The sequence below is a fragment of the Prionailurus viverrinus genome, chromosome X, assembly GCF_022837055.1.
Source record: "Prionailurus viverrinus isolate Anna chromosome X, UM_Priviv_1.0, whole genome shotgun sequence".
In the NCBI taxonomy this organism is placed as follows: domain Eukaryota; kingdom Metazoa; phylum Chordata; class Mammalia; order Carnivora; family Felidae; genus Prionailurus; species Prionailurus viverrinus.
This window is the reverse complement of record NC_062579.1, coordinates 73,461,777-73,485,035: the sequence shown is the minus strand read 5'-3', so window position 1 is coordinate 73,485,035 and position 23,259 is coordinate 73,461,777. Positions and strand designations below refer to the sequence as shown.

General features: G+C 39.8%; 1 protein-coding gene across 1 annotated transcript; it reads right to left on the bottom strand.

The window, feature by feature from the left end:
* Positions 1-388: 388 nt before the first annotated feature.
* Positions 389-16,332, bottom strand: TNMD (tenomodulin). Its single transcript, XM_047844557.1, has 7 exons — positions 16,285-16,332; positions 15,999-16,130; positions 6,728-6,868; positions 6,416-6,517; positions 2,446-2,599; positions 894-1,060; positions 389-598 (listed from the first exon to the last, which is right to left on the bottom strand). Exons 1-7 carry the CDS (start codon positions 16,330-16,332, stop codon positions 389-391), a joined length of 954 nt encoding a protein of 317 aa, XP_047700513.1.
* Positions 16,333-23,259: the final 6,927 nt, after the last annotated feature.

Sequence of the window (23,259 nt, the reverse complement as noted above, 5' to 3'; positions counted from 1 at the left end):
CATTTTATCATCAGCCCCTCATTTCTACTTTCTCAATACAACGTAGTAAACTACGATATTTGAGAATCCTTATTCTTTGCCCTTTCCTACTCCCCAAACCTGATACAATGCAATTTTTCATCATTTTCATCCATGTTAGACAGATCTACTCCATTTCAGTTGCAGGAAATATTCTTAGTAAACATTTACCTAGTGTATTCAACAGCAATCAGGCCATTGATGATAATGTAAAAGTTTATTAGAACATGAAGAGAGAAATTACCTACAAGTAATTCTGGAGTACTGGCTACTAGGAGCCAAATGCCTCATAGGCAGAAATTCATTGAATAGCATGCATTTATTATATGTTGGCTGCCAGATGTTTAAGCACTTGAGCTCAAACTTGCCATTAGACCCTCCCCAGCATGCGGGCCACCCACCAGTTGCAAGGCATAATTACACGACAGATAACCCGCCCTCCTTGGTAACAGTATGGATATGGGTAGTAACCTAGCAAGGGTTCACAGACACGGCGGCAGTAGCGGTTGCCTCGGCGGCAGTAAATACAACAATAACCTCTCTCATCCAGCATGGGGTCAAATTCTATTCCATTTTCAGTCTGAAAGAAGAATAAACCATGGTTGGAGGGTAAGGTTCACTAAGAAAAGGCCCACCAAGCAGGGAAGGACTATAAGACTACATGAACTGGGGACTGGTGAGAAACTAAATTCCTTAGTCTGATCAAGATTGATCAAGATTGATTATGAATGAGCCCCTTAGGGATTACAAGTTTCTTAAATATTTTTTGTTAAAACAATGACCATGCACCTTTTAATGACTTTGATCTAAGGGGTAGTGAGTTTTTTGAGGGCTCTTTGCTATCCCTCTAACAGAGTGACATGAATGTAACTTACATAGTCATTTATTGGAAGTTCTCCCTCACTTGCTTGTCTGGCATGGCGGGTCTTTTCCACCTTCACTTGAGGGACCACCCACTGCTCATTTTGTTCAATCCCTTTTTTTTCATTGGTAGGAAAGTGAAGATCTTCACCATCCTCCTCAAAGTCTTGTAACTCTGAAACTAAGGGAATAAACACAAAGTTTTGATGCACCTCCTTTGCAAATGGTTCCCAAAAGAAGTCTTTGGGGTTATGGTGTTGGGAATAGAGATTTTCATTATCTTGTCAATGCCATCATTTAGGCAAGCATGAACCACTTTTCCAAACTCCTTCAGCTGCAATTATAAAGAGATTTCCCCCCAAACAAATCTGACTATTCCCATGTACGCAGATCTCTTCTTTGCTCATTTGGCATTGAATACTTACTGTTTGCCTTACTAGCACCCTAATTTTAAAAACCAGGAGAGGGGACTTAGGTGTCTCCCAACAATGATTTTACCTTTGATAAGTGCTGAGTAAATATTTTTTGATTGCTGGATTTGATTTAGTGCCCTCTGTCTTCCCCTGCTTTCTCCTCTCTTTCCTGTCTTAAAATGTTTTTTTTTAAATTTCTATTTATGAATAATCCTCCATTTACAGAAGAGTTGCAATGATTGTACAGAGTTCCTATATACCCTTTATCCAGTTTCTCCTAACATTAGCATCTTAAATAACCTTGGTACAATTATGAAAACTAAGAAATTAGCATTGATACAATTCTATTAACTAAACTATAGACTTTATTCAGATTTCATCATTATTTCCATTAATGTCTTTTAGAAAAAGAATGTTGAAGCAGAAGTTTTAGCATCCAATCCAGAATATCACATTGTCTTTAGTTGCCTCTTTTTTTAAGCTGCCAAAAAGTACCAATAGCTTCTTGGTTTGGTAAGAGTGGTCTCTCTTGAATAAATAGTAATTTATTCTGTCTAGAATGAGGGAGGTCAAATTCTATATTAGCTGGGAAGAATAAGACGTCCAGAGACCTTTGCCTTTTCTATGAGCTGATTGGAAGTTGAGAGCTGACCTCTTCTACTGTAGATCTCTAGCCCTCAATTACTTTTATAGTGATTCCTAAAACAGCCACAAAGAAATTTGTATTACAATGACTATCCTGGCTTCTGGGGAGAATGCCACCAGTCAACACAGAGAATCATTCTTGTGACAACAGAAAATTGTTTTGGCTCCTCTCTTCTGTTCTTGGGTTGGGTACACAGTGGTTTGAGCAATAGTCTGATATCCCAACTGCAATGAATATAGATGTGCAAAGAAAGATTAGTTTTTTGCTATCACTAGTCACATTAGGGTGGCATTAACTTTGCTGGGATATTTAAAAGCCTGTCAGCATTGATTTATCTGATTTATAACTTGGCTGTGAGAAATTCCTTCCTCCCTTGGTGGTGAGCATATACAGTTTCATCTAATATTCAAGCTGATCATTTGTGTTCCTAGAAATGTAGTTTCTAAATGATGGGAACATTAACCTGTTACTGACTTTGGAAAGAGGAGGAGGAGAAGGAGGTCATACCTGCTATTAGAGTGGGATTTATCCAATACATGGTCACATTATTACAAATTTCCAGAATTTTGGAATTTTTCAGAAAGTCTCGGTTTTCAATAGGCTTTTCTGCTGGGACCCAAATCACAGACTGTTCAAAAAAAGTGGTGGTAATTTCTTCATTCTGAGAGAAGTTCAGGGTGGGGATAGGCAGAGAAATTAATAAAATGAGTGAGACATTATGGAATACTGGAAAACACTCTATTTTAAGTTTGGATAACAATTCCAATCCCAGGGCTGTCTGTGAACTAGCTGTGTATGTGCATACAGTAGGTGCCTTTGAGAGAGTTAAAAATTCATCCCTCTCTCAGGTCTAACAGTAAAGCTAGTCACTGTACCAGGAGTTTGCTCTGCTACCATTTCACTTACAGTTAGGAAGGTTATCCATCGTTTTTCTGGGCCTCCCACTGGGCCATATATGTTTTAATTGGGCTTCTGGAACCCTGAGTGATTTACATTTGTTTTTGCTCTTTTAAATGGATGTTGTGAGTGCCTGCCTTGTTTTAGGCTTGCAACTAAGATTGCAAGCAGGATTTGATCTCAAGCTGAAAAAACTCCTATAATCCAAACTGGTGAGATCAATTAAATAGCAATCGAACTTACTATTTTGGTTTTACAAGATTTGCCTGTTAATGGTGGCTAGTTGTAGTGTGAAAGATGTCTTTTTTTGTGTGTTACAGTCCAGTCTTTAGATTGTGACTTCACTGGCCTTACCGTTGTTTTACTCCTTTCATTCTAGATGCTTAGAGTTTGTCTCACAGTGTATTTTTCTTTAGGTAGCTTTTCTTATATTGTCAAGAACACTGCCTTCTCTTCAGTTTCTTGTATTGGAAGTAGTTGATCTATGTACCTACTTTCTTACTCACTTGTCTTTTGGGCCTTGACATTTCCCCCTATTCTTCAAAAAAATTTTTTTAATGTTTATTTATTTATTTTGAGAGAGAGAGAGAAAGACAGAAGGAAAGAGAGCAGATGGGGGATGGGCAGAGAGAGAGGGAGAGAGAGAATCTCAAATAGGTCCAGCACCGACAGCGTGGAGCCCAATGCGGGGCTCAATCTCATGAACTGTGAGATCATTACCTGAACCAAGATTAAGAGTCAGACACTTAACCACCTGAGCCACCCAGGCACCCCATTTTCCCTACTCTTAATAAGGCTTTTACTTTTCTTTTTGTTTCTTTCTAGCTTTATGATTTCAGTGTTTTTATTAATACATTCTCTGAAATATGGCTTTCTATAATTTTCCCCTAGTTATTTAAAACTCTCAAGTCTTAGCTTCTTCAACTTTGAGTCTGTAAAGACCTTGAGATGTGTTGAAACGGATTGTAGAAAATGAGGTTGGTATGCTGACTAGCTTTGTTAGCAAAATCAGGGCTATTTATATACCTGCTCTGTATGTTTAGCATGCGCAAACCATAGATACAGTGGTGAGAACAGAATAAGAGGGATTTTGTCATCCAGAACTGCAAACTTAACTCATAAAAAATCTGTAGCCTGAATATATATAATTGAAGATAAAAGTAATCTCACTATCATGAGATAAATACTTATGTTATTTAAAAGATTTGGCAAAATTAATTGAAGAATAAATTAGGGCCAAAATGAGACATTATGAGCCTTTGCCTTTATCTTTTTCAGAAAAATAAATCCTGTTGTATTAGTTCAAGGTTTTATTGCTGGCTGGCCCTACTCAAACGTTTACATTATTTTCTGTAAAAAAAAAAAAAAAGCAACATGTACTGCCTTTTTCTCCTATTGACTCTCCCTTCATCTTATCCTTGCCTAATTCCTAATTAGGCAGTAATTCCTAATATCCTGGAAGTTGTTCTGTTCCTCAGATGCATTGAATTTATGCTTTTTTTTTTAATCACCAAAATTTTTCACTACCATAGACCTTGAGAACACAGCATTGTCTCTGGGAAAGTTTCTTTTTTTCCTTGGAAATTCTAGTAACAAGGGTCTGTAATTTCCCTGGCCATAAGGAGACCAGTGGCATGTCTGGGGAGCCAATGACAGTTCTGAGACTTGTGTAAAGGAAAGGATAAAGGGCTCCCTATCCCACATCACCCCCCCAAAAAATAGAAAAAGGGAAGAAAAAAATAAATGGGTAGATGAGAATTAAAATAGAAAGAGCTATGTAGGAAAATAGTGAAAAAATGGGGGAGAGAAAGAAGAAAGAGGTCTTTACAGTACATAGAGAGGCCACTGTGCCATTGCCATAATTTCATTTTACATTTGCCAGTTAAACACTAAAAGAAAACCAAATAAACCAAACAAATAATTGTTTCTTTCTGGCTACAGTGGGAATATGCTGCCACAATATGGCTTTAGCTAAGGTTCCCCTTATTCCTTCACTGATAGCAACATACTTTAGTTACAGGAGGAATATCAGGAAAGCATTAAGAGCCTCAAGGGCTTTAATGATAGTTGTGTTTTAGTGAATAATCCTCCATCCCCCACTAGGTTTTCAGGGGCCATTTAGTGATTGCACCAGTATCTTAGGTTGCCTTACCTTGGCCTGACAGTATGTTTTCAGAGAATTTGTTATTACACTGAGGTTCTTACCTTCTTTGCTTTTGCCTTTCCTAGTGAGGTTAAATGCAGATTATTTCATTAGCAGAGTCTAGCATACAATGGTAAAGTGAATGAACTGGAATCTTTTAAATAGGTGAATGCCACAATGTTATAAAAGCGGCAAGGATCTCAGGTGGCCTTGGGACTTTTCTTTTTAATAGTTTATCTTGGGCGCCTGGGTGGCGCAGTCGGTTAAGCGTCCGACTTCAGCCAGGTCACGATCTCGCGGTCCGTGAGTTCGAGCCCCGCGTCAGGCTCTGGGCTGATGGCTCAGAGCCTGGAGCCTGTTTCCGATTCTGTGTCTCCCTCTCTCTCTGCCCCTCCCCCGTTCATGCTCTGTCTCTCTCTGTCCCAAAAATAAATAGACGTTGAAAAAAAATTAAAAAAAAAAAAAAGAGTTTTTTTTTTTTTTTTTTAATTTTTTTTCAACGTCTATTTATTTTTGGGACAGAGAGAGACAGAGCATGAACGGGGGAGGGGCAGAGAGAGAGGGAGACACAGAATCGGAAACAGGCTCCAGGCTCTGAGCCATCAGCCCAGAGCCTGACGCGGGGCTCGAACTCACGGACCGCGAGATCGTGACCTGGCTGAAGTCGGACGCTTAACCGACTGCGCCACCCAGGCGCCCCTAAGAGTTTATCTTTAAGCAGGATTGCTTTGGTTCCTCTGGCTCACACATCTTACTAGAAATCTTTGGTTTAGAAGCAAAGGTACAGAATGTTAATGGCTACCCAGGTATAAAAGTATAGTGTTGCTCCTAATAGCATGAACTTTCGTTTTTCAAATGCGCCACCCAGGCGCCCCTAAGAGTTTATCTTTAAGCAGGATTGCTTTGGTTCCTCTGGCTCACACATCTTACTAGAAATCTTTGGTTTAGAAGCAAAGGTACAGAATGTTAATGGCTACCCAGGTATAAAAGTATAGTGTTGCTCCTAATAGCATGAACTTTCGTTTTTCAAATGCGCCACCCAGGCGCCCCTAAGAGTTTATCTTTAAGCAGGATTGCTTTGGTTCCTCTGGCTCACACATCTTACTAGAAATCTTTGGTTTAGAAGCAAAGGTACAGAATGTTAATGGCTACCCAGGTATAAAAGTATAGTGTTGCTCCTAATAGCATGAACTTTCGTTTTTCAAAAGGCCCAAGTTCAAATCCCAATCTGCTCCTCACTAGTTGTGTGACCTTGGAAAAGTCACATTTTGGTTCTGAACTCAGTTTCCTCATTGGAAAGTGGGGATAATAATAGCACTTCTCTGTAGGGTCATTGTAAGCATCAAATGAGAGTAAAGCATTTAGTACAATGTCTGGCATATAGTTAACACCCAATAAATGATGGCTTTTCCTACCACTATTAATATTCTTACTTACTTCATCTATTTCCTCCTCTGGTTCAGAAAATTCAGGAATCACTTTAATCTGAGTTTTGATGAAGCATTTTTGAAGACCTACAAAGTAGATGCCAGTGTAACCCTATAAACAGACAAAAAAATAGACCTTCCTGAAATAGTGACAGTTAATGAGGTCCATGATCTATTAAGGCCCCAGGATGGCAAAATTTGAATTCAAAGGGAAAGCTTTTGTTTTACAAACTCAGTGGAGGCTAAAGGCTATTTTTTAACTTGACTCAAATGTTCTAATATTTTAAGTGGGAAACCTTGAGGGGTGGAATAACCAACTTACATTTTTAAAGTCATGTACTTCCAATGTTTCATCAGTACCATTTCCACTTCTGAATATTTCAGTTCTGGTCACTGGATCAATTTCCATGTAAATCTTCTTCTTCTCTCCATTGCTGTAGAAAGTGTGCTCCATGTCATATGTCTGGAAGAACAGAGGAAAACAAGCTCTAAGATACTCAGTGTGTCCCTTCATAAGACACTTTAATTGGGTAATATCTGGGGCACCTTCTCTTTCTGGAGCCTTTGTGGTGAGGTGCCATCTCAGCAGCTTACCATTGGGAATTCTCTGAGACTCAAGATTCAAGTGAGGTGCTTCTTGGCACTGAAGCTGATATGGGGATCCCTTCAGAGCCAGTATTTTGTATTCAACCCAAGTTGCTGAACTAATCACTAAAATTCCAATATTTTTTCTTGGCAGCCTTGATTAAATAGTGAATGATATTTTTGCAAACCAGCCTGTAAAGTATTTTTCCCTTACGTTAAGCAGAGGGATCATGTAAAACTGCTGCTGCTTCTTTAAGTTACTGCTTCCCTTCCAAGTAGTGTTCACCCCCTCTCCCCATGAAATTCATTAGGGGCTAAGAAACAGATTTGAACACATGTAGAATGCTTAGGTATTGCTCTTTATCTCCTTATCTAACCAGGACTTTATTTTTTTTTAACGTTTATTTATTTTTGAGACAGAGAGAGACAGAGCATGAACGGGGGAGGGGCAGAGAGAGAGGGAGACACAGAATCAGAAACAGGCTCTAGGCTCCGAGCCATCAGCCCAGAGCCCGATGCGGGGCTCGAACTCACGGACCGCGAGATCGTGACCTGGCTGAAGTCGGACGCTTAACCGACTGCGCCACCCAGGCGCCCCTCTAACCAGGACTTTAATATTGCCTCAGCAGTCTTGGGTCTTTTTTAGAATCTGAAGACCATTCTCCTCGGCCAATATTAGGTAATACTCTTATCTAACCTCAACTGCTTCTTTTCCTTCCATTTCGACTCCAGGATACATTTATTGCCTTCCCCTGACGGTCTCTTTTATGGGCTAACTAAACCCACTCAGTTTATTCCTGAGTTTTGTTTTCCAAACCTAATTCAGTTGGCTTCAGGTATATTATACTTGAATATATGTAGAAATATATTATACTTGAATATATATAGAATTCGACAATTGTGTCAAGTTCCCTGCACTAAGTAATACAGTATCATACAAGAATAGTGCCTTGAAAAGGCTTCTTTATCAGGTTGTTCCAGGTTGTTCCTGAGTGGTTGAAGCAAAACTCCAGATTCTCTCTGGCTCTCTACAAGAGGTAATTTTTTCTTAGGACCAAGAGGACCAGTCCCATCAAGTGTCCCAGTTTAGGAGTAAGCCCATTACCCATAACTGATGACATATTTGTAGCTAGAAGCAAATAACAAACCTAAAGTAATGTGCTACCTGTCACAAACCAAGCCAGTACTGATGGTGCCAGGTGGAAATCTCTTATTCCTGTTGTTAGGATGCTCCTGCTATCAAGTTTTTTTCCTACTTAGTTTTCCTTACAAAAAACATTTGGTAAATGAAAATTCCCCTAAAACAAGTCATTTATAGAGCCAATGTTGCTTTCTAATGATATGGCTTCCAGTGACAGAAGGCCTTTTAGAGCTTATACTGGGTCGGGATGCTTTTTAATGTCTGCGGGTGTCTGTGACTGAATGTTAGTTTAACCTGGTCAAATTCTCCCTAGCTCAACTAGAAAAACAAGTTGGAAGGGTTTGTAGAAACAATGTTGCTTCAAGTGTTAAAAGTCTTTGTAGCTGCTGAATAGGAAGCAATAATGTCATTTACTTCTTTGTAGCTCTGCAGTGCCTTGGACAGGGTCAGTACTTAAGTACTGGGTATACTAAATTAAATATTAACTATACAGCATATGTTTTTCCCACCAGGGACAAATTCTCAGCTTCATAAAGAGATTTTAAACATTGGCAAGGTCTTTTAAGACACCATACTTTAAAGGGGGAAGGAAAATGGTATTTACAACCTTCCAGCAACTGCAGAGTTAACTCAGGAATTCTGGCCTGGTTTGTGACAGGTAGCAAACAAATTCCTTTAGGCTTGTTATTTGCTTCTAGTTATAAATATTTCCTCAATTTCAGCTCTGCAGCCAGCTTGAGAAATGTCTACCTATGGCAAGAAATTGAACTCTAAGTAGGCCTGACCTAAGTAGAGGAGAGAGGCATCTACTTCAGATCCAGTCTTGTCAGATCTCCTAATGGGAGGGAATTTCTTTAGAAGTACTATACATTGTTGAGACAAATGTCGACACTACTAGTCAGTGGGGGTGGGGTGGTGTGTTTGTTTCATGAGCAGCACCACTGATGGATTATTGCATGGAAAAATGAGGTTAGAGACTAGGGGATGTTGGAATGCTGCCTACCTGGGCAAAAGAAAAAAATACAGGCTGTATTTTCAATCATTGGTAGAAGACTATGGAACCATACTGGTGACATTTAGAATTTCAGTGTACTTCTGTGGAATGACTTTTCCTGCACTGTTGGCAATGCACTTCACTTGGACACCTTGCTAGATGAAAACTATTGGAAACTGCCAAGCTCAGCAGATCTTGATTACTTTCAACATTCCTTCAAAGAGGTTTTTTGGGTTTTTCTTTGGTTTGGTTTGATTTCGTGGGAGAGAAGGGGTCCATTCTGATCACATTCATTAACCAGATTATTGGCTTATTTTTAGCAATGATAGGATGCTAAATGGAGTGGGATCAGAATGACTTCATTTACGTGTGAATCCTGGATAAGGGGTGGGAGTGGGAAGCTATATATTCACCCAGATGGAATTCTACTATCGGAAGTATCCTTTTGGAGGAGACTGTCCTTGTCTAGGAAGATGATGCTGGTGGCCCACTTTGGGCTGTTTGGGGATGGGTTTGAGCAAATCCAGACATACTGTCTCGCCCAGGTCCCTGTGGAGCACATTGCCTGGGAAATGGCTATGCAAGCGCCACTGGCCCATATGAAGACTGAGCTCATGCCTTTGGCCTCAGAAGTACTTTTCTCTCTACTAAGCTCAATGGCTCAGGGGCTGAGGGTCTTTCTGGAGATAAAGGACCAAATGGTTTTGTCCTTTCCAGGCACTAACTATAGCAGAGGCAGGATGACTGGCCTGAGAAATGTATGACTGGGTGCTCAGTAGCTCATCTCACACTGTCCCCAACTCAGCTTTACTTCAGGAAGGACAGAGCAAGGACAGACTGTGATGAGGACGACACTACTGTCAAATTGGCAAATAGGGAAAGTTAATTATTGGTGTTTCTAGGTTCCCTTTTCTGTTCTTTTCATATCCTGTTTCCTTTGTACTCTCTTAGTCCTTCCCCTTCTTCCCATCTTCCTCTATCCTTTTGTTTCCTCTCTAGACATCAAAGAATCTCATGGTGCTTCAGGTCCCTTATGTCAAAGAAAAAATAAATTTGACAAATGATTTCACACTAAGATGACCGTGATTGGTATTTATCTCTTTAAAAAGTGGAGTGAAATACTTAAGTCAAAAGAATGAATTACTAATGATGGATTTTAAGCACAATGACACCAGGAATAGGAGATATTTGAGAGGCAAGGGCATCCTTCCAGCACCACTCTGATACGTTCCTGTTCTACCCACACATAGGTCTCATCTTAACTGTAAGGACACTGGAGTGGGGCAGGGAAGCCTATGGAGTGGGATATGACTCAGAAGTGAAATGAAATAGATATGTGGTTAAGTTCAGGTGGTGAGAGATGTAAGAAGACCACACTGAGAAAACATGGAGCAAAACCAAACTCATTTCTCTTCCCTGGCCCTTATACATTCTTTCCTCATTCCAGTTAAATCTTCCACTCAGGTACAAATGAGCCCTAACTTCCCTCTTTCACAGTCTTCCATTTCTTGCCTCAGTTTGTGGCAATCTCTGAGATTAGTTTTTGTAAAAAAAATACTGTTGCCTCAGACCCCAGTCTGACGGATCGATTTTGGGGGCAAGTGCCTTTAGCCTTTCCTGAAAGGGATTTGAGGACATTTGGCTTAGGTTTGTTTCTTAAAGCCTGTGATTAATCTGGCTGCTCTTCTCTCTACCTTCATCCTTTACTGTTTATGAGGTACACTCTTCAAAGGTGAAATACATGCTCAGAATAGCTGGTTATCAGGTGTTAGGCTGGAAGGAAGGGAAGGGAATGCATTGTACCATTTTATTACCAACCTAGCCTGTGGGAATTAAATGGCCTCTGGGTATTTCTTTACCAACACAGAGCAGACAGATTATTTCTTATGCAAAGTTGGACTTCTGCATCTTCAATCACCAGCTCTCAGCCCTGAAAAAAATTGGCATAAGCAGCACAAACATTCCTCTTTTTCAATGAGAAAAAAAACCATTTCTTTCATCTACAGACTCAAGTTGGCTGGGAAGTTTTCCCATACCCACTATCCCCACCACCCCTCATTCTTATATGCATCTTAAGAATAGTAGAAAGAATCTTTAGACCAGGTTCTAGTCCTAGCCTCAACTCTGCCACTTAAAAGCTGTGTGACCTTGAGCAAGTCACCAAATTTCTCTGGAAGTTCAGTTCCCATCTTTATCTCCCACTCCTTGCCAGATGCAATGTTGAATAGTTGACAAAATTACTTTTGCTCAGATTTGGACTAATACCTATCAGGTTGATAATTGGACTGCTACTATGCTATTATCTGTTGATCACCTGGGCTACTTTCCCTATACAGCTCCAGTCCCGCTCTCAGCCTCTAAAAGACAGTTCCCTCTGAGGAGCCAGGTTTTCCTTGGTGCCATGTAAGTTGCTCAGCAAATGCTGCCTTGTAGAATGGAGGGACTAAATCAGAATGTGCCCATTAGTAGCCAGAGTTCTCATCTACATGATTGGTATTAACCTCTTAATAACCTACAGCAAGAACTGGCCCAGTGAGAGCTGCTGTCTGTATAAGGGTGGACTTTCCTTCTGCAATGGTTTGGGAGGAAAATAAAATGAAGAGAAGCCTTCTTTTTTAAAATGCCAGTGTGGCACCATCTGGTGAAGCTCAGTCCCTCTGCTAAAGAGATTCCAGCTATAACTCCAACTTTTTCCTTGAGGGTATGAATGCTTCTCCAGATCCACATTTTAGCCACCAAACTGCTGTGTAGGAAAGCCCAGAGAACTCAGGAAAGAGAGTTTTATTCTTTATGTGCCTAGAAGAGGCATTGAAGAAGAAGAAGATGGGTCTCTGGCCAATGCTAGTATTAGAGAAATAGGCACAGGAAAGCTAGATCCAGACTTAGCAAGGAAGTGCTTTTTCCGAACAAAGGATTTTCAGCATACGATGATATTGAGCTGGCAATCCTGGGTGATGCTGTCTTAATGATTATTTGCAGTTGAGGTGGGGAGAAGGCAGAAAGATGCCCACATATCCTTACCACTTCTCTTCTCATACTGATAGTATGGAGGAGTTGTGAGGATACCCCCAGTAATCTTGAGTGCTGTGTGGGCCTTAGGATTTACGGTTTCTAAAGAGTCCTAAAGTCACCAGGTAGTTCCTGGATATGGTAGGAAGGGCAGAATTTCATTTATTTAATTTATTATCCTTTTGCCTCATTTTACAAAGGATTGGAGTGGATAGGTTACAAGGATTGTGCTACATCTATAGATTGTTGATATAAGGGCTGGGATTTTTATGACTTGCTTTCTCCATGTTGGATGAATTAGCTGGAGAGTTGGCTTCTAATTGCTTCAAGTTAAATGTGTAATGCAGGGAACTTTAAAGGAAGAATGTTTCTCTAGGGTATTGGCTTCAAAGATCCTTGGGCAGTCACTGCCTAGAAGTGGAGCTTCATTGTGATGCACTCTCAAAATCTCTGGGACTGAATAGGTACCTTCCGTTTGGCTGAGAAATCTGAATACAAGCATTTGATGGTCTGGCTTTCATTCAGCTTAAGTGGCTCCTATATGTGGTTGTGGGTTAGGGGCCTGGAGCCTGTAAGGGAGTGCAGCTGTTCCCCTAGGTTTAGTCCCTTTCATTTCACTTCATTTTGATGCTTTTCTCTTTCTGGAGTGTGTGTATGTGTGTGTATGCATTTGCACATGCATGCATGCACATGTGTTTATGCCTGGGGTGTGTGAGGAGAGGGAATCAAGCATGGCTTACTCTCACTTTGGGATCAAGAATCTGGGTCTTTTGTACACATCAAGGTGGGAGGTAATGGAAGGAGGGGGAGGACTTACTGGCATGGAAATGTCAACATCAGATGTGAGATGTTAAATAAACACTGTTTATTATAAACAGATGTCAAAAAAAAAAGAAAAACAAAATAAAGAGAAGCTATGATGGAGGCTGAAGGAGCAAAAACTAAGAGCTTGGAGGAAGCCCCAGGAGAACCACAAAAAAATCAGTCCATCCATAAGCACAGCAACATCAACAATTCTGTCTCCACGGGTTCCCACAGGTCCCATAGGCTTGTAAAGGAAAGCCCAGAAGAACCTGGGTTTTAATTTGTTAACTTTTGTTTCTTGCTAAGCCATACTCTTTTTTTTTAAATAACATTTATTTATTTTTGAGAGACAGAGGGAGGCAGAGCATGAGCGGGGGCCGGGGGGTGGTGGGGAAAGAGACACACACAGAATCCGAAGGAGTCTCCGGGCTCTGAGCTGTTTGTTAGCACAGAACCCGATGCAGGGCCCGAACCCACAAACCACAAGACCATGACCTGAGCCGAAGTCAGAAGCTCAACTGACTGAGCCACCCAGGTGCCCCACATTTCTTGCTAAGCCATATTCTTAAGGGGAGAGTCTTTGTGCAAGGTGCCTGGATCCTTGTCCCTTGCAAATCTTCCAAGACTAATGTGACTTCTTTTTCCTTCCTAGGATTCATAAGTCAGCTCTGAGGCAGGCTTATTGGCAGTCTCAGCCATTGGAAACATAGATGGTTTCTTGGTCTCTTTGGGAATTAAAGGTAGCGGTGGACTGAGTGAAGCATCCACATCTCCAGCTGGTTCCTGAGTTTGCAACGGACCCAGCTGGGTCTTGTGGTGAAGGCCAGGACTTAAATATCAAAGACAACAAATTACAGCTCCCCACTGGAATGGAGAACAAATAACCTTTGTTCATGGTGGGAAAACTTGACCCAGGGGACACATATTGTCTTTTACCAGATTACCTCACAATAATTTTGTTCATTTCTGAGAACCCCTTTGCTGAAAAGTACATCCCAAGATGGATTACTTCATTCCAAGATGGATTACTTTATTTCATAGCATACTTGACCTCTTCTGTGCATGCACTGACTAGGTTTTAGTTTTGGTTTGAGGAATCACAGGATTGCTCCTTATAATGCATTAAGAAGAGAACTGAAGTGAGAAACAAAGATGATATGATATGGAAGTAGAGGGAACCATGGGCCCTGTTAGTGAGTTTGACACCTTGCAAGATAAAAGCAAGGTCCCACTTGTCATTTATAGTACTGAGGCAAATAACATTGAACGTTTAGAAAAACACATAAACTCTTTCAAAATAGCATTTGCAGTACCAACAGTCACAAAAAAGGCCATCTGACCCACTGTTTAATCAAGCTTGTACAGGTGGTCAAAAGGGCTAGCTACCTACCACACTCAGTTAAGTACATTATGGCCATGGAGAACAAAAGGGTTTATTGTCCTCTAACTCACCCATAATTGTCAAAAGGACCCTATATTCAATATGTGAGGCAACACATCACCTAGAGAATTAGCTAAATGGTAACAGAATGGGAATGGAATGCATTTTGGTGCTCTTACTCATTTTCTGTTTCCTTCCTGATCTCTATTTCTTTGCCCACCTTGACAGCCTGAATATAGGTGGCTTCTCTAGAAAGATATGTGAACAGAAAGTAGTTCAGAAGCAGGGCACAGTGCAAGAGATGAGATGAGATGAGACAGAGAGAGAGACAGAGAGAGACAGAGAGAGACAGAGAGAGAGAATGACAGAAATCGCTAACTATAACCATTGGGTGATGCCTGAAATCCATTCTGGAACAAGGTGCAAATAAAAAAGCAGACAAAGATGGACTGGTTTGCTTTTCATTCTCCCTCTTACTTAAACTTGATAAGGTAGACTCTAGGACTAGATGAAAGTGGATATGACAGTAAGGGTGAAGAATCCAAGGGTAGCTATGCCTTATTTCTCTGTTTTCTTTTGGACACTTGTGTAGTTAATTTTCTATTTTCTCCCCACTGCCTCTCCTTTTTCATCAATCCATACTCTTTCCTCTCTGTTCTTATCACTCCTTTGGCTCCCAGTAGTCTATGTAAACCCATTTTCTTCTTATCTTTCATCCCCCCTCCTGGATATGTGCCTTTCTTTTCCTACATTTGTTATCAAATAAAAATTATGATCTCATTATAACAAATTAATAGCAACAGTAACAACAACCCACATGCAGAGAGAAAAATGTGGCAAAGACATAAAACCATCTTCACACCTTGTAGCTTGTACATTTATTAATTCTCTCTTAAATGGAAATGGTTAGCATGAAGGGACCACTTTCTTTGGGTCACATCTAAATTTGCCTATTGTGTGTGAGTCTGGGTATAACAATAACACTAAGGTACACAAATATCAATGACAATGGCCAGTCAGGTTTACCAAATTACCCTAATATCAGAAGTTTTCTGAGATACCTGTGATTAATGACTTGGTGTCCCTTGTTTCTACCTTGTGGCATTACTATCTCATGGGTCAGTGACAATTATGGCTAGTGAGGAGCAGAAAAGTGCTGTTTTTTTTTAAGTCATAAATGCATGTGAAGTCAGGTATGAGAATTGCTTCTTCTGAAAAGGTATTTTCTGCCTGACCTCAGAACAGATACATTAAGTCAGAAACATAATCCCTGAAAATCCTTTGCTGCCATTTCTGGTGATTTCTTTTTATGTGGTTGTATATTACTTTTCCATCAACTTCTGCCCAAATAATTGAAAGGGAGATGAAAAATATTTTTTCTTACAGTAAAAAATTTGCTTCTAGTAGGAGTCTTAACTTCTTAAACCCAAGCATTATAAAAGAATGGCTAATTCTACTCTTATCATTATTAACTGAAATGCAGAAAACAAACTTTCCTTTACCAAAATAATTACACAAATGAAAGAAAGCAAAATCTTGATTCAGTTCTTCATAAAACCAGAAAATATATGCAAAAGGGACTTAATGATTTTCATTTTCAGAGTAATATACACGTCAAGCACTAATTAAATTCAATTAACTCAAAACAGAAGCATTAGATAATATGTGCATTTACTTACTTTTTTGGGTGTCTCCGGCCAGAAATGTTTGCCCCCCCAAAACAAGACAATTAGAGTTAGGGCCAGTATACCAAACACCAATCCACAAATCTTAAGTGATTTACATATCTTCTTGGATTTAAAAGCTTCTGCCTAAGAGAGAATAAAACAATACACAACAGCTCTTAAAATAGCAAGCCAAATTCAAAATCACCTTTGATTTCTCTTTTTAATGTTCACATTGCGATACAATAAATCTGTGAAACCATGCTTCTGCTCAAAAGGGAAAAAATATGAATCAACTTACATTTAGAATGTGACAGTCCTCACAGTTCTCTGGAGGATTCTTTGCCATGCTCTCTCAGCGCACAGTACTCTTTTCCTGCTTTGAGAGGACTGAGAGACCACTGCTGAGGTGGAGTTGCAAGTGAGTCAGCTAACAGATGCCAGAGGAGAAGCTGAATTTATATGGCTCAAATATGGCATACCAGAGCCTGAGGTAACCCAGGGGGCTCCTGTGCTGTGATTTGTTACATAGATATACCCATATATGTATATAACTTCTGTGCACAGAATTCCATCCTGATTGGCAAAGACAGAAGGTTATAATGAAAACTATTGTCCTGGGGGTTGGTTTGGAATGGGACCAAGCCTAGGACACATTGAAATGATTTTTCACTATGAACTTAAAATATCAGTGGCAACACATGCTGCACACTACAGAAATAAGCAAACAAAACAAACAAAAAAAAAGGAATGAAGTCCTGATTTCAATTCCATGTGATTTAACAAATATTTATTGCAGGAATATTAAATGTCAGGCACTGTACTTGGTGTTGGAAATTCAGAAATGAATAAGATACTGCCTCTGCCACTATGATAAAGTTCTTTGAGGACAGAGACCAATATGTTATCAACTAATTTTAATTAAAAACAGGGTTAAAAGATTACTTATAACTTTTCTCTCTCTCTTCATCCTAGCTCTCTGATTATTTTCCTTTTCTAAATTCAGTTCCTCAGTCTGTTCCTTAATGTTGATATTCTTTGTGGTTCTATCCTTGATGATCTTCTTAATCTACATACACTTCTTGTATGATCTCACCCACTCCTATAAAGTATCAGCTGCATATCAATGATTTCCAAATCTGTATCTATAACCACTTTTTACCTCATGAATTTCAAAATATTTGAGTATCTCTACCTGGATATACCTCAGAAACCTCAAACTCAATGTGTCCCACATCAAACTCTTCTTTTGACACCCTCTTCTCCCAACCTATTCCATGCCCCCTATATTCTTTTTTAAAAATTTTTAATGTTTATTTATTTTTGAGAGAGAGAGAGAGACAGACAGACAGACAGAACACAAGTAGGGGAGGGACAGAGAAACAGGGTGAAACAGATTCCAAAGCAGGCTCCAGGCTCTGAGCTGTCAGCACAGAGCCTGATGCGGGACTTGAACCCACTGAAAGTGAAATCATGACCTGAGCTGAAGTTCAACGCTTAACTGACTGAGCCACCCAGGTGCCCCTCCCTGCCCCCCATATTCTTAATCTTGGTTGGTGGCTGTATTAGTTTTATAGAGCTGCTATAACAAAGTACCATAGACTGGGTGGTGTAAACCACAGAAATTTATATTATTACAGCTCTAGAAGCTAGAAATCCAAGAGCAAGGTGTCAGAAGACTTGCTTTCTTCTGAAGCCTCTCTCCTTGCTTTGCAGATGGACTTCTTCATATTCACATGGCGTTCTCACTCTATGCATGTCTATGTTCTAATCTCTTCTTATGAAGACAACAGTCATATTGGGCTACAGCCATTGCATATAACCGTATTTTTCCTTAATTACCTCTTTAAAAGCCCTATCTCCAAATACAGTTACATTCTAAGATAATGGGTATTAGGGCTGCAACATATGAGTTTGGTAGCATGGAGGGCACAATTCATCCCGGAACCGTGGAACCATCACCCACCCTGGCTCCAAAACCAGAAAACTGAGGTTTGACCTAGACTCCCTCCTCTTTTTCACATTCCCTTGATTTAATCAGTCACCAAATCTTATGGGTTCTAAATTCTTACATCCTTCAAAGCCATTCTTTCCTCTCTATGTTGACCATTAAAACTTTAGTCTAGGTCTTTAAGAGGTCTCAAATGCATATCTCTAACCAAGGCTGTTCTTTTAGAGCTCTAGATCCATGTGTCTTATCTAACCTGTTGGAACTCTTCACTTGGATATTTCATAGGCACCTCTAATATTACATGTCCCAAACTGAATTAATTATCTCCCCTTCCAAACATACTCTTCTTTCTGTATTACCTTCCTCACTGAATGACACAATAATTAGTCCAAGTGATCCTTAGTTTTGTTTTCTTGTTCACTCCCATGCTTAATCAGCTATTAAATCCAGTCAATTTTGCCTTTGAATTATCTCTCCAGTTCTATTGCCTCCATCCACAATTGCCACTTAGTTGAGGTTCTTATACTTTTACTGTTGCATTAGAATCCTAACTGGTTTCTTTGCCTCCAATCCATTGCCTTCAAGGTGATCTTTCTAAGACTCAAATCTGAGGATACTCTTTCCCCTGCTTAAAATCCTTTCCTGTATATTCATTATCTATAATTTTTTTTCAACGTTTATTTATTTTTGGGACAGAGAGAGACAGAGCATGAACGGGAGAGGGGCAGAGAGAGAGGGAGACACAGAATCGGAAACAGGCTCCAGGCTCTGAGCCGTCAGCCCAGAGCCCGATGCGGGGCTCGAACTCACGGACCGCGAGATCGTGACCTGGCTGAAGTCGGACGCTTAACCAACTGCGCCACCCAGGCGCCCCATCATTATCTATAATTAATATCAAAGCTACTTATGGTGACATCATAGGGACTTCATGGTCTGGACTCTGCCTATCTCTCCAGCTTTTATTTATTTATTTAATTAATTAATTTTTATTTTTTATTTTTCCTTTTGAATGGTTTTTAATCGGGTATCGTTTATAACTCAGATTTCAATCAATAGCAATAGTATCGTCAAATCTTATATAATAGTGATATTTCACCTTAGTAAACTTTTTTTTTGAATGTTTATTTATTTTTTAGAGAGAGAGAGAGAACATGAGCAGGGGAGGGGCAGAGAGAGAGGGAGACACAGAATCCGAAGCAGGCTCCAGGCTCCGAGCTATCAGTACAGAGCCCGACGCGGGGCTCGAACCCACGGACCCTGAGATCATGACCTGAGCCGAAGTCGGACACTCAACGACTGAGCCACCCAGGCGCCCTTCACCCTAGTAAACTTAATGAAAAAGTATGATACCAAGCATTACCTCTAATGTCTTTTTTTTTTTTTTTGGTTGCAATATGATGGTTTTATTTATTTATTTATTTATTTAATATGAAATTTATTGTCAAATTGGTTTGCTCCTCCCAACCGGTGCCCTCCTCAATGCCCATCACCCACTTTCTCGTCCTATCCACTCCCCATCAACCCTCAGTTTATTCTCAGTTTTTTTTCAATATATGAAATTTATTGTCAAATTGGTTTCCATACAACACCCAGTGCTCATCCCAACCGGTGTCCTCCTCAATGCCCATCACCTACCCGCCCCCTCCCTCCCATCCCCTATCAATCCTCAGTTTGTTCTCAGTTTTTAAGAGTCTCTTATGCTTTGGTTCTCTCCCACTCTAACCTCTTTTTTTTTCCCTTCCCTTCCCCCATGGTCTTCTGTTAAGTTTCTCAGGATCCACATAAGAGTGCAAACATATGGTATCTGTCTTTCTCTGTATGGCTTATTTCACTTAGCATCACACTCTCCAGTTCCATCCACGTTGCTACAAAGGTCCATATTTCATTCTTTCTCATTGCCACGTAGTACTCCATTGTGTATATAAACCACAATTTCTTTATCCATTCATCAGTTGATGGACATTTAGGCTTTTTCCACAATTTGGCTATTGTTGAGAGTGCTGCTATAAACATTGGGGTTCAAGTGCCCTTATGCATCAGTACTCCTGTATCCCTTGGGTTAATTCCTAGCAGTGCTACTGCTGGGTCACAGGGTAGGTCTATTTTTAATTTTTTGAGGAACCTCCACACTGTTTTCCACAGTGGCTGCACCAGTTTGCATTCCCACCAACAGTGCAAGAGGGTTCCCGTTTCTCCACATCCTCACCAGCAAATCTATAGTCTCCTGATTTGTTCATTTTAGCCACTCTGACGGGAGTGAGGTGGTATCTTACGCATGGTTTTGATTTGTATTTCCCTGATGAGAAGTGACATTGAGCATCTTTTCATGTGCCTGTTGCCCATCTGGATGTCTTCTTTAGAGAATTTTCTATTCATGTTTTCTGCCCATTTCTTCACTGGGTTATTTGTTTTTTGGATGTGTAGTTTGTTGAGCTCTTTATAGATTTTGGACACTAGCCCTTTGTCTGATATGTCATTTGCAAATATCTTTTCCTATTCTGTTGGTTGCCTTTTAGTTTTGTTGGCTGTTTCCTTTGCAGTGTAGAAGAGTTTTATCTTCATGAGGTCCCAATAGTTCATTTTTGCCTTTAATCCCCTTGCCTTTGGGATGTGTCAAGTAAGAAATTGCTGAGGCTGAGGTCAGAGAGGTTTTTTTCCTGCTTTCTCCTCTAGGGTTTTGATGGTTTCCTGTCTCACATTCAGGTCCTTTATCCATTTTGAGTTTATTTTTGTGAATGGTGTAAGCAAGTGGTCCAGTTTCATCCTTCTGCATGTTGCTGTCCAGTTCTTCCAGCACCATTTGTTAAAGAGACTGTCTTTTTTCCATTGGATATTCTTTCCTGCTTTGTCAAAGATTAGTTGGCCATACTTTTGTGGGTCCAATTCTGGAGTCTCTATTCTCTTTCATTGGTCGATGTGTCTGTTTTTGTGCCAATACCACGCTGTCTTGATGATGACAACTTTGTAGTAGAGGCTAAAGTCTGGGATTGTAATGCCTCCCGCTTTGGTCTTCTTCTTCAATATTACTTTGGCTATTCAGGGTCTTTTGTGGTTCCATACTCCAACTTTGATTTTAGACAATTTCTTTCATAGAGATGGAGCCAACCAGGGGTGTCAGCTGGGCAGGGCCATGAAGCATGTTCATGTGACTTCATCCATGTTCTAATGTCTCAAAGAAAAATAACTTTCTAATTGTTGCAGGCATAATTTTGCATGACATTGATTCTGTAATTTATGAAATTTAATTCATGATTCCATTTGTTTTACAATTTTTGGCCAAGCTTGGAGAAAAAGAGAAAGTCATGAGAAACTTATGTTTACTGTTTTAGATTATTTCCCCCTCCCCAATGTGACATTATGCCTCAAATACCTTCCTTATACTTTACCTTTTATTGATACTGAGACCCTGCACTTTTTCACACTGCAGGGCATTTGCACATGCTATACTCTTTGCTTAGACTTCCCTTCTTTGTTTGTTTGTTTGTTTGTTTGTTTGTTTTTTGGTATCTTGCTTACCACTTTAAATGTTGCACTTATTATACTGCAATACAACCCATTTATATGTGTTTTTCTCCTGAGAAGATTTTGAGATATTTTAAAACGTGCCATATTTGTTAAAAAGTATTTAATTAAAATTGAGGACAAAGCAATATGCCTTGGAAGCATAGCCGGTGTGTGTGTGTGTGTGTGATCACTTCTGATTCAGGAGTGCAAAGAAAATTGCATGAAGCACATGGAATTTCAGATTGGTCATTTATTAGCACTGTTTATTCAGTGCCCTCTATGTGATAATCACTGTTATAGGGGCTAGATATATATTTAGTAGTGGACAAGAGAAACACAGCCCTTGACATTATAGAGCTCAGAGTCTAGCTGGGGAGCGAAAAGCTAAACTAAAAGGAAAATATCCTGTATCCTGTAAATAAAGAAAAAATATAAATTATGAATCATGGTAAGAAAGAAAAGTTCAGGGTGCTATGAAATCACCTAATTTGAATTGGAGGTGTCACGGAAGTCCATGCTGAGATATATCTTAAGCTCAGACATGAATAATGAGTAGATGTTAGCTGATGAAGAGTGAAGAAAAGATTATCCCAGGCAGAGGGAACAGCACATGGAAATACCCTGAAACAGAAGAGATCTTGTATTTGAAGAGTAAAAGGAAAGTCAGTGTGACTGTAATACAGTGAATAAGGAAGAAAGTTGTTTAAGATAAGGCTGACGAGGTGGGAAAGGACCATCCCATATAAGATTGTGTCTATTAGGATTGTTTTTGGCTGCATGTAAAAGAAACCAAGCTATGGTGGCTTAACACAATAAGAAGTTTATTTTTCTGAGGTAACAACCTCAGTGTCAGCAGTCCAGGGCTTGTACAAGTTCTAGCACCCAAGCTTCCATATTTTTTTTTCTGTGATCCTTTGACCATCGCTTCCATCTTCATGCTTCCAAGATGACTATTTCACTCCCAGTCAGGAAAAAGAAAATAATGTAAAAGGCAAAAGACATGTGACAGGTGAATCTATCTCTTTCCATCAGGAAAATAGGAGTTTTCCTGGAATCCCTATATTGTAGATTTCTGCTTATCTTATTGGCTAGAACTGGGTTTTATTTTCAACTCAGCGTATTACTACTCCTAACAAAATGCTGAGTTTGTTATAGAATGAGGAAACATATTGGGCAAGTAACTCACAGTTTCTGCCACAGGATTTGAAGTTTATTCTAATGGAAATTCATTGAGGGGTTTTAAGCAAGAGAGACACACAATTCCTTTTTCATTTATTAGCATCTCTCTGGCTGCTATGAGAAGAATCAATTGTGAGGAGACAAAAATTTTAAAAGGTTCATCAGTTAGGAGGTAATTGCAAGAGATGATGGTAGCCTGGACCAAGGAAGTGATAATAGAGGTGGTAGACAGATTTGGGGTATATTTAAGAGGTAGCACATACTCGGTGATAGATTGGATATACAAAGTGAGAAAAAAGGAGGAATAAAAAATGATTCATGTATTTTTTTTGTTTGTGAATTTGGGTGGAGTGTGGTGCCATTCACTGGGATTAGGAAACATGGAGGAGGACCATGTTTGGGGTAATGAGTATGGCTTTGGACATGTTGAATTTGAGGTATGTATGAAGCATACAAAAGGTGTCTGGTTGGCAGTTGGGTATATGTCTTTGTAGGTCAGAAGATAGGACCTGGAGTGGAAATATACAGGCATACTTAATTTTATTGTACTCTGCTTTACTGAGCTTCACAGATATTGCATTTTTTACAAATTGAAGTTTTGTGGCAACCCTGAATTGATCAAGTCTGTTGGTGCCACGTTTT

Excerpts from the sequence above, each read along its gene's own strand:
- TNMD (XM_047844557.1), bottom strand. The coding sequence starts at position 16,332 with ATGGCAAAGAATCCTCCAGAGAACTGTGAGGACTGTCACATTCTAAAT. Across the intron at positions 6,869-15,998 it reads GGCCGGAGACACCCAAAAAA|ACATATGACATGGAGCACAC; the intron begins GTAAGTAAATGC and ends CTGTTCTTCCAG. Across the intron at positions 2,600-6,415 it reads CAGAGGAGGAAATAGATGAA|AATGAAGAAATTACCACCAC; the intron begins GTAAGTAAGAAT and ends AACTTCTCTCAG.